Source organism: Musa acuminata, chromosome BXJ3-11 (assembly GCF_036884655.1).
Source record: "Musa acuminata AAA Group cultivar baxijiao chromosome BXJ3-11, Cavendish_Baxijiao_AAA, whole genome shotgun sequence".
NCBI lineage: Eukaryota > Viridiplantae > Streptophyta > Magnoliopsida > Zingiberales > Musaceae > Musa > Musa acuminata.
The window spans coordinates 24,127,620-24,139,795 of NC_088359.1; the positions used below are offsets into that span (position 1 = coordinate 24,127,620).

Sequence of the window (12,176 nt, forward strand, 5' to 3'; positions counted from 1 at the left end):
ACTATCTTCGAAATGATCGATCAATAATTTTAAATGTAATATATTTATAGTCATTATGCTCGCTCGGTGGCCTGGAAAACCCATGGATTCGGCCGGCGATACGGTTCCGAATCCAGTCAAACAGTGGAAACATAAGATGGCTGCTGCTCACCTGCTGCTGTTTTGGACCTCATCTTCTTCAACTCACCCTGTTTTGTTTCCAAAACGAAGAATTAGGCCGGCGAACGGTCCAGTAATGTATGGAACGCATGTATGTGATAGAAGGAATACAATCACACGAGTCAACGAATGTCAGTCATTGCGTTGAATTAGACTCTACTACTGAAACAGAAGAGAGGAGAGGAAGCATACATCTCTCTCTCTCTCTCTCTCTCTCTCTCTCTCTCTCTCATGGCACGAGGTTAGGCAGGACTTTGGCATCCCGATTCAAAGGGGGAGGAACACGCGCAAGGAAGGAGTTACGATTGGGAAAACAGTGGTCGCAATGAACCGGCCTACCAAAGGGTTGAATGATGCGAGCTACATTACGGTTCGCCGGTACGGCCATCATTAAGGGAAATGTGCACAGAGTGTGATAATTATATCAGCACCCTGGACATGCAATATCTCGCGACATACGACCCCAAGTACGGTACGAACTCCCATCTTGACGTGCATAAGAGGAGACAGCTGAGGGTTCGTGGCCTGCGTCGTGGACTAGTCGTGGGGCACACGGCTTCCGACCGAATAAAAACGTGGAGGACGCGGATTAATTGTTGACTAAGCGACGACCGGTGCAACATAATTTTTCCTTGCGTGGGAATCTCCATGCTGTTCCAAAAAAGAGGAACCTTAAGTAATTATATTATTAACACTAGCTAAATCCAATACGTTAGATTCCTTGGAACCTTAAGTAAAATAGAGTTGTCTATGGTTCCATGAAATCAAAATAATATCCTTGATGAAATCATCTCCATGGAAATCATGATCCTGAAAAAGTAAGATTAGAATATTACGCCCACTGTAATACGCAACGATTTCCGTGGAGAAGAAACCCGATGACAGTGACCGTCGATCGGGGTCATGGATGATGCATGCATGTCTGATGCACGTTGTACCTTTCACATCATGGCTGATGCACGTTGTGGCAGGATTAACTTGCTTCCACGAACTATTCACGAAGAAGAGCGCAGCCAAATCAGCCTTGGACCGCACTAAAGATGCAACTTCTGTTGTGGGACCCATGCCTAGGGCCAATACCTGAGGGCCACGCTGTTTGATCGTCACAGTAAGCCAGAGTCCCGACGTATCTGATGCACCTACGAGACGTTGAATGGGGACTTGGCCGTCACCTCCGTCAGCTGCAAACTACAGTACGTACCACGATTTCTCCCTCGAAGAAGCTGCAACGGCGACAGGTCAAATTCCTCATCTCGTGCTCGCTACGACGGCAGCCGTAAGTATTAAAGCTGGTGTTAAGAACGGGTTTCACAGCATCAAGAAAGTCCACCACCATCGATGGAGGCGACGAGAGGCGAGACGAAGAAGAAGGCAGTGGAGGATAGGGCGGGGGGAGGCGAGACGAAGGGCGGGCGGCCGAGAGAGGTCTTCCCGGAGCTGTGCTCGCCGGCACCCGTCCGGCTTACGGTCTGGTGCAAGTCACTCCTCTTCAACAGCCACGGGTACACCGTGTACGACGACGCCGACGGCCGGATGGTCTTCCGGGTCGACAACTACGCCCACAACTGGAAGCAGGAGACGGTGCTCATGGATCGCGCCGGCCATGTCCTGCTCACCATCCGCCGCTGCCGCAAGGTTAGGCCACACTTCTCTCTCTCTCTCTCTCTCTCTCTCTCTCTCTCATGTGGCCGCAAGGTGAGGCCACATACATACATGCGTGTTTCAGTTCTTGTTGAGTTTTAGGGAGATTTCAGTAACAAATGTCATAAGATTCCATGGACAGAAGTAGTGCAGTGCATCAGAACCTAAAACTATTTTGTTTATCTTGTACAAAGGCATGCATCATCTTTACCAAAAATATGATTCATATTTCAGCTAATAAATTGCATCTTTATATTTGTTTCAAGTTGCTTTTCGCTCGACATCTCATCTGACTGCACAATCATGCATGCAATGGATGCTTCAAGGTCCCGCAGAAGACATTCCCTTCCTGCTCCATAATGTTTGGTTGAGTGAGAGATGCTTTGAGAAAAACAAGGACCACACCTCCACGGTCATCCCTTTGAAAACCAAGCACTTTTCACCTGATGGACCCACGGAGAAGGAAAATTAGTCCATGATGTGATTTACAAAACAATGCACTACTGTTTCCATTTCCCCATAAAACAAAACAAAAACAAAATATAGCTTTGTTTTTTCTTTCTTTTTTACTTTTTTTTTATTGTTGTCGTGTAGAGGCTTCTCTGTTGGGACTCCTCCAAGTCTAGTTGGAATAATGATGACTTCTCAGGAGTATATTTCTCCAAATGATGAAGACAATCTTAATAACCGTGAATGTCTCCTCTTAATCTCATTAAAGCATACGGTAGAAATCTCAGCATATCATACTCGGCAGCAGATTAGATATAATCTTAAGTAATATACACAGAAGACAGCTAACATCCTAAGCATGCATGTTCTTAAGGGCACATATTGTATAGCTGCAGGTACTTCCTACATAAAGCAATCCATTTTAATGTGAGAGACAAGCTGCATCATATATACTACTGCATTGGTTAGATGGTTAATACCTTCCTTTGAAGCAAATTGGAACATAAGAATTGGATATAAGCTTCTTATCGATCATGCGGATTATAGCTGATCTCTCCGTGTCTTCACAGATTTTGAACTTGACAGAGAGTTGGGAGGCCTACAAAGGAGACAAGGATGTCCAAAGAATAGTGAGAGAGCAAAGACCGCTGTTCAAAGCCACAAAGGACTTGGGCAGCCCTAGTTGCACCATATCGATGTTCCCCGAAGATGGAGTGAAGCCTTCAGGCTATCGCATGAGCTGGTCTCGCGAGAAGGAATGGTCCAAGATCTATCAGGCCGCCGCAAATACTCCTGTAGCTGAGGTATTAATTATTAGCAGCACTCGAAGTCTCATGATCATCTCCCAAATGCCTTCTAACCATCATTAATTGCGTGATAGATTGGCAGAAAATACGGTTCGATGCCGATGAAATTACTGGACAAAGATGTTTTAGCACTGAGAGTGCAGCCTGGGATGGATCAAGCTCTTGCGATGGCAATGATTATGATCACAAATTCAATGAGGTGATGGAGCCAGTGGATCATTATGCGGTCATACTCTTTCAAGTCGTATGCCTGAGATGGATTAAGCAGGCAGGAGCAATGTGTATAGTTCATATTCTACATGAGGATAACTTCGTGAACGAAACATTGTAGTTACAACAGTAAGGAATTTGTGTTCATTTGTTAGTGTTATACGTACATATATACTACACCTTCTTTCTGAACTTTTTTTCTTTTTTATGAGGTTTTGGTATACAATCAAACTATTTCATGGCTTATGAACTCTAAAAGAATGTTTTCCGTCCCAAAACGAAAGTCGAGTACTGTAGCTTTTCTAGAGTAAGATTTCCATGGATGCCTGCTCCATGTGAACGCTTGGTTACCATGCATTAATGGAAAGGGAGAGATATATATGATTTTGAGATGCCTGAGAGGAGTCGATTGTCGACGGACCAAAAAAGGGTTCTTCAAAGGCGACTACTTGCTATACATATATAGAAGGTATCGAGTGAGCTAAACACGAGAACGAAAGCTAAACGACAGACTTTCCATGCACTCGTACAGTATTGTCTGTAGTACAACAGTGAAATGGAATAGATAGAGGATTCATGCAACAGCGAATACAGTTTCTGAACAAGAAGCAATAGCTTTTGGTGCTCTCTGCATCAGCTGATGGCCTCGCATGGTTGAACAAGTCACGGGCATGTTTTGGTTGCTCCTGCCTGAGAAGTAGCCAAAGAGTCGATGATACTTGCAAGTAACAGTTGTCATGTGAGGAAATAAACCGGCCCTCAAGAAGAAGTTGACAAGTGGATTCTCAAGTCAAAATGGAAAGTATCCTCCATAACTCTGAATATGGGAGATTTTTTCAAAGTTCAATCTCCGAGAGTCCCAATGTTATATATTTTACAAAGATTTTTTTGTTTTTTTTTCACTTGTACTTTTTTTTTCCAAACTTAAGCTAATGTTCTTATAGACTTTGATATTACTTAATTTTCAGGTCACCTTATTCGTATTCATCCTCCTACTCGTCCGTAAATCTATCTCGATTCTAATGTTTATTATCTTGGTACTTTAAAAGTTTGTGGTATAGATACGTTTTTTTCTTTTATTTTAGATGGACGATCTTAACATGATATTAGCAAATAAAGAGAAAAAAAAAAAAGATTGATTATGTAGAAGGTACAACCTCATATTTGACTTTTCATAGTCTCATAGGACCAAGTTCAATTTACCTAGTCATCATGTCATAAATTTTCTTCAAAACTTACTTTTCATTTTGGATAAACGATCTTGCCACATAGAAATAAAAAAAAATCGATTACGTGGAAGCTATAGCCTGATTGACTTCGAGTATCTTCAAAAACTAATCTCATTTAGCTTAGTCGTGTCATATATTTTCTTTAAATTTATAATATTATCTTGGTACTTTTAAAAAAGTTGTGATATGTTACATGTTATGTTGCTATCTTAGTATGACATTGGTACATAAAGATGAACAAGACCTGCCATGTAGAAGCTACAACTTGAGATTGACTCGATAGCTGCAGAGGACGAATCTCATTTAGCTTCTTAGTCATCATGTCCTCCACTTTCTTGATGAGAATCCATTTCTCATCATCGATTGGAAGTGGATTTTTCTCTTGTGTTGACAAGAATGTGCTTGGCTTTAGCTCAGAAGAGTCAGTCATATGGAGATAAGGTTAGGAGATGAATCCACTGTTGTAGGGAGAATCCATGCCTCTCTTCCCATTAACTCCATGTCAAAGAAGCCTGCACTGTTGGCTGCACAAGTGACTGCCTGCTCTTCTTGATGATTCCATGATTGGCCAAGACAAATTAAATAAATAAGAAGAAAAGTGAGATTAAAATAAGGGGTTGGATTGGATCTTCTTTGTGGTCCAAAGCACTGCATGCTTATTGAGGAATAGACTAACACCAGCTTCTCTTTTTGACTTGTGGAGGAGTTCTCAGAGTTTCTGAGTATCCAATTGACTTGGGAAAGCTTCATGTGAGGATTTGGGTTGTCTCTGGTGATTTTACTGGTTGTAGCATGGAAAAGAGTGTGGATTAGAGACCCACTTTTAAGTAACAGTGCATGGAGTTCAAGAATTCATGAGGTAGAGCCTACTTTCTTTCAGGAGTATCAAAATCTATCTCAACACAATCTCAATCTTGACCTACTTTTTTTGGCCAACATTGTGACCAAGTTAGCTAAACTCCAAGAGAATATTATATTAGACATGTGTGATCGTTATACTCATGTTTTGATGACTCAGTAGATTCTTAAAGACCACAAACTTGTCAGTTCCTAAGTCAATTATGAGATTCTTAATTGAGCTTACCTTTCATTTGGGAGGCATGAAGGAAGCCTAATATGATGTGACCACTGTCAACAACAATATTAAAATCATGCTTGGATGTTGACCTAAGAATTCCTATGGGTTAATGAGACCCTGCAGATTAAAGTTCTCAAGATAAAGCCAAATGTTTCTTCCTTTTTATCTGCCATGATCCTGTTCATGAGAGAGGAATTTTGTCGACAACATCATCCATGGTTTGAAAGTTCCTCCAAGTTAAGGTGGACATGCAGATTAAAGTCATGGAATAATGTTTATTTTTCCCCAAACAAGGTCAGATTAAAGCCATATGTCTCTGCAACAAGAAAAATGGCATGGGTGTTTTGATTGGTGATCAGAAATTAGCAAGCATGACAAGGGACCTCATTGATGGCATCCCTGCTTGACAAAGAAATCTAAACTTTAAGCAGACAGTCTACATCATCCTTTTTTAATTACCCCAAAGAGTTGCATCATTCATTAAGTTAATAACAACATAAAATTCTGATCAAAATCCTTCCATTTTTTTTTTTTTCCCATCAAAGATCATAGATTGGATCATTGGAACACAGACTCTGCTTTCAAATGTATGAAAGAGTATAGAGACCCGAACGCAGATTTGGAGAACCGAAGCTTGATCTATGCAAACAATCATTTTGATGCTTGGAAATGGACATCAACTTTGCATGATTGTTTTTGTGTTATTATTTTTATGCCCCCCAAAAATAATCCAAAGAAGCCTCAATTGCAGCAGTAACTCATCCTGACTTCTTTCACTAGAAAATTTGTGCTGGTAAGAATCTCACCATCCACAAATACAAAGTACAATAACTTTAGTTCGGACAATGTGTTTTTAGTGTTCCAAGATACAAACAACATCATCTTCAAAAAACTGGAGCTCCTACATGTCCAGTTGGTTTTTGATGGATTTTTCAGACAAATCATGTCATAGATAGGATACTTACAGAGCATCAAGAGTGGATCCAAAAGTCTGTGCTAGAAATAAAGGTAAAGCATGACAGGAATCACCTCCCCCTAAGTGCTGCACTTAGTTCTGCTGCTACTCCTTTGCTGAAAAAGATGGGACCAAGAAAATATAGTATAGATGGGTGAGTTTGACACAGCTACCAAAAAAAAAGTCATTTGAAACACTCAAATCACATTTATATGTAAGGTTTTAAGAAAGAAGATACCAGAGGAATCATGACTGTGGTTGCATGAGTGATTCAACTGAGATGACTACTGGAAAAGCTGATGGCTCTTGGACATGCTTGCTGTTCTAAGATGTCAAGATTTTCTTCAGAGAAAACATTACCATGTGCAGGGAGAAGCAAATACACCTGTGAGATATGCATAAAGAAAAGAAAAGGCTACTGACTGCATTATCTTCTTGAGAAAGTGAATATTACTGTCAAAGTTGTAAATGCTTCCTAGCAAAGAGAGAGAGAGAGAGAGAGAGAGAGAGAGAGAGAGAGAGAGAGAGAGAGAGAGAGAAGGCTAATGCATTAGTTTTCCTTACAAAACAATGCACTCTACAAAAAAAAATGAACAACAAAATATCCAAAAGCTTCAAGCAATTACATTAGCCCAAAGAGTGACTCAATGCATAACTCTGAATGTGCCACAATATTTAGCCTTTACATCATCTGCATGGCTCTTAAGGACTGACTCACTTAAAAACAAAATTGCAGTTGATGGGTGATTATGAAGAGGCTTACATTAAGACCAATTGTAAAAGAAAAATATACTTCAATAATATATATATATATATATGGGATAAAATAATTTAGATTTGAGTTGATATATAAGTATCATCAAGTGAGTTTTTTATTATTATTTAATGAATTTAATTAGTACTTATTCATTGATTGAGATGTACCAATCAATATTTATTAATTTGTCTCATGTCACATTGCCTCTGTGACATGAGAAGTTAAAGTTTGGATCACATCAAATTATGTACATTGATCCGTCCGAGATTTGGCGGCCCGAGGCCCATTGCGTCAGATTGGATCCGGTCCGGTTCAATCCGCACCCGATAACCATGGTTCGGTCCGGTTCAATTCTTCCGATGGATTTGATTTCGTCTTAGCAGTGAGGATGACTCGATGGTACCCCCATCATCAACATCATCGTCTAACGGTTTTTCCCGTCCGGGTCGGAGGAGAAGAGATGGCGGCGTCGGGGTGGGGTGTCACGGGGAACGATGGCCGGTGCTGCGACTTCAGCGATTGCGTGTCCCGTTGCCGGGAGCCCAAGTGCTGCGCCCTCCTCCGCGACGACTACCTGGAGTGTCTCCACCACTCCAAAGAGGTCATCCCCTTAAACCCCTACTCTCGTCTTCAAGATCTGCTGATTTTGATTGGGCCATCTCGCCATCATGCATCCTTCACCTTTTAGGGCATGATCATTAACCATCGTAATATATAGATAGTGTACAGTTTAGTGCGGGATTGATCGCAGTTTCTGAGGTGAGCCGGAGAACTTGGTGATCGTGTCATTGGACTTAATGTTTCGCTATAGCAGGATCAATAATTTTTGTTGAGATTGCAGTTCTTTCACACAAGGCTTAACCCAAATAGCAGGCTAAATTAGAAGGAAATCTTTTCCTAAGAAAAGGTGATAGCTTCTGTGGGGATTATAGCTGTATCCTTCGATTTGCTTTCGAATAAGAATCCTTATGTTACGAAATATCAGTATTTTGAATGATTCCCACAACAAGTTCTCATGTGTTCTCTCTCCTCAAGACAAGTTCACGTATGTCTTGAAATTTCACACGAGGCATAACTACTGTTTAATGGAGCTATGGAACATTTCATCTCAGTTCCGCAAGTGTCTGCCGTACTTCTCCTTTAATGTATGTTTCATTCCTAGTAATCAATCCCTTGCAGCAGGAGGATATCATGATCTCTACAAACTTAAGGGTGTAGAGAAGAATTGGTCGAATGGTCTCATAGGCTGTGGATCATATGTGAGGGAGTGCCCCTCCCAGGGACAAACGTTATCCCTAGGAATGGCATAAACCAGTGGGATAGGAATGGCATCAGCCGCAGGAGGATCACATTATCATGATAGAGAGAAGCAGCAGCATCAATTGGAGTGGTCTTGTCACGGAAAGAACTCCCCCTTGGCCAATGACAAGATTATGATGATATTACATATTAAAATATACTCAATGAATCCATATATATATATGTGGACTAATTATTTGTTTGTATGAGGCTGACACCACGAAGAGAATTGTGAAGCAAAGCGATGACAGTCCAATAGGGTGTGCTTGAAGTATCTTAGACAGTAGTAACCCACTTAAATGCTCATAATTTCCTATGAGTTGTATCTTTCATGTGTCTACTCTCAGCATGTAGCTAGAATCACCTGATTGGGATTTCTGCTTGCCAATGAAGGTCAATCCAGCTGTTGAAGTCGGACTACATAGAGGAAAGAATCACCTGGTTGTGATTTCTGCTTGCTAAAAAAGGTCAACCTAGCTATTAAAGTTGGACTACATATTCCTGTAGGTCAAACATGAATGACTCATCAACAGTGCTGCACTGCAACCCCACCAAAGTCAAGAGGTGTTCAACATGCATTTCAATCAGGAAGATATTAGAGCACAAAGTAGCCTTCTAGAAAATAGTTTCAGAAACAACTAACAGAGGTCAGAGTATCACACTAGATTGTTGCTGGCATTGCTATGTTCGATCCAACTCCAAGTTCTGATCACTTGGATTTATCTGCTTCTAAATCTTCTTTGTCTATGTTCAGTGGTAATTATGCTTATATGAGTGCAGTGAGGAAAACAGTAGCAAAAATTTAGCCAAAGGGATCAGTTTTGTTGAAGTATAGCCATTCTAGAGCACCATCATACAATATCAAAAAGCTGCATCAATATCCCTAGTTTAATTTCTCCTGCATTCCATCATTACACTTGCACTAGTATAATAAGCTTGACTCCACTATTTACCCACTGCTAAACCACTTGAGATATACATCAGCAGCAACAAAACCAAAAGGAGAGATTGCCCTCATCACATGAGGCAGCAAGCGTTGGCGTTCTCTTCGCTGAAGTAGTATGAGCTTGGAGGCGCCGTGGAGTAGATGCAGTTGCTCTGCTGCTGCATCAGAATCGGCATCGGATGCACCGAGCTGTAGCTCACTGCGTCGATTGCCGGTGGGATCGCAAGGCTACTGCCGCCTGCCGCTTTCTGGCCGGCCTCTTGCGAAGCCACTTCGGGATCAGCTCCACCAGGCTTGCCACTGCCTCCACTGCTGCTGTCGTGTTCCTTGCGACCCTTCTTCCCCTTCTTCTTACCACAACCTGCATCGGTGACAGCCTTCTCTGTCCCACTCTGTTTCTCCGGCAACGGAGGGGCTTCGCTGTCGGGCTTGTCCGACGATTCGGCAGAGCTGTCGTCGCCTGAGTAGGTCACGTTGTTTTCAGTGTTTTCCGGTGGCTCATTTGGTTTGCCGTCATTCTTGTTCTTGTTCTTTTTCTTCTTCCCGCCACCGCCACCTCCACCAGCGTTCTCGATCGGCTTCTGCTTCGGCCAGAGCTCAGCATGCTTCCCCGACTTTGTGAGCTTCCTTATAAGGCTCTCGGCCGTGACGTTGCCAGTTACCACAACCTTGTGCTGCTGGGAGTCGACGCTAATCTTGTAAACCCCTGAGAGACATCGAAACATCAGATATTGTAGTGGTGAAAGAGAGATTAACAGGGAACAGAGATGAAGCGTCATGGATTGGCGCCGGGCAACCATCTATGTGCTGGAGGACTCTCTTCACCTCCCTTTTGCAGCCTTCACAGTGGATGGAGACCTTCAAGGCCAGAGTCTGAAGCATCAACATGAACCAAAACCTTAATTCTCGGTTCCAGTTCGATAGAGTCTCTTTGAGCAAGCGAAGGAGAGGGAGTAGAAGCAATGTAGTACCTGGTATTTCAGTGGTTCAGGAGCTTCTTCAGGTGCTGCCATGAGGAACAACAGCGGAGAAGATGAAGGTTTGGTGCAAATACTTGGGCTGGTGGGGGAATCAAGGCCGGAGAAGAGCAAAGGAAAAGGGACTGAGAACAGAGAGAAAAGGCCGACGGTTTGGAGGGTGTGATGGGTTTCTCATTGGTACACAGCGGAGGAGAGATGAAACCACTGTTTTCAATGAAGCTTATAATAGATTATTGGATACAAAAGTACTGTTAATATCTTCTTTCTTCTTCTTTTACCTTTTTTTCTCTTCTTTTGGGCAGAGTCACTGTCATACATCACCACCATTAACAAAATCACCACATAAATTCCAAGGTAATTGCTTTACGTCAAGCGATTATATGTAAATGAAATGTCTAATGGACGTCATTAGACATTTTTTATTGTTATTTTTATTAAAAAAATATCATTGATATTTTTATCAGTTTGACATGGATTAAATCTATACATGTAAGATTGTTTTTAAGTATCTCTAATTAAAAGTATAAAACTCTCTAAATATCATTTATACATAGATCGAGATTGAAAAAGAATTTTTTAAATTTATTCTATTCGATATTTTTCTATTCTACGTTCAAATTAGTAATAATATATGATTCATAAATGTTGATTCGAATAATTTATTAAAAAATTATATTAAACTTAAAATATCTTTTTATATCTTACCCTATAGAAAGAAATTTATGTCATAAATAATAAAAAAATTATAATTATCTCTTTTAAGAGAAAAAATTATATATTTATCGATTTTGAATCTTCGTTCGCATAAATAAATATTCGGATTTCAACTATCACATGTCGGTCGATATCGTATTCCCTATCAATTTGCATGGTGGATGATCTCATCGTTCTTCTACCATCAGCTATTTCAGAGGGAATTCCATGGCACATGAAGCTCATCTCTCTCTCTCTCTCTCTCTCTCGTGCATTAACTTGCGTGGCAGAGGAAGGCAGGAAAAGTGAAATGACAGTGCTTTTAATTGAGGGGGTTCGAGTCATGGAGAGTTGTCGCCTACCCTGTGAGCTCGAGCGTCATTATCAACCCTATTCTCGCTTAAGCACGTAGCATCTGACATAAGCATCAGATCAAACTTCGCTCTCCCTCTGTGAGAGCGAGAGAGAGAGAGATGGATGTCCGTCTCATCAAAAAGTGACTTGTATCACCGAGAGATAGATGTCACATCAATGTCAATTCTAACTTCTGCTGAACCATGCAATGATGTTCTTTGGATAGGCACCAAAAAGATTAGCAGTATAAAATATGTCAAAGGCATGAATTATTCTTCCAATTACATACCTTATAATTGATAAAAATTAAACGAAGAATATAAAAAAATAGAAATCGGAGAAGAAACTATGAAATGTATAAGATGTAATTGTGTAGTTTATTTTGATAGTAAACTCTTGATAGTTATTTATACACACTCAGCAAGGAGATTATACATATTCAGCATGGAGGATTTTCTCAACTGCTTAGAGATTTCCTCAACTACCTTGAGGAAATCTTATCTACTTATCATGCCCCGTAAGATTGAGCCTCCATCACAGATGCCGATCTAATCTTATCTACTTATCATGCCCCCGTAAGATTGAGCTTCCATCAAGGATGCCGATCTTGGACCGATGA

At 41.0% G+C, this 12,176-nt stretch overlaps 2 protein-coding genes across 2 annotated transcripts; one reads left to right on the top strand and one right to left on the bottom strand.

Annotated features, from left to right (window-relative positions):
* Window positions 1-1,497: 1,497 nt before the first annotated feature.
* Window positions 1,498-3,384, top strand: LOC108951722 (protein LURP-one-related 8). The gene is made up of 3 exons (XM_018820549.2): window positions 1,498-1,794; window positions 2,820-3,053; window positions 3,131-3,384. The coding sequence occupies exons 1-3, from the start codon at window positions 1,498-1,500 to the stop codon at window positions 3,257-3,259; spliced, it is 660 nt and encodes a 219-aa protein (XP_018676094.2). The 3' UTR covers window positions 3,260-3,384.
* Window positions 3,385-9,578: 6,194 nt separating this feature from the next.
* Window positions 9,579-10,834, bottom strand: LOC103971484 (heavy metal-associated isoprenylated plant protein 36-like). Its single transcript, XM_009385511.3, has 3 exons — window positions 10,502-10,834; window positions 10,328-10,403; window positions 9,579-10,236 (listed from the first exon to the last, which is right to left on the bottom strand). The coding sequence occupies exons 1-3, from the start codon at window positions 10,541-10,543 to the stop codon at window positions 9,602-9,604; spliced, it is 753 nt and encodes a 250-aa protein (XP_009383786.2). The 5' UTR covers window positions 10,544-10,834; the 3' UTR covers window positions 9,579-9,601.
* Window positions 10,835-12,176: the final 1,342 nt, after the last annotated feature.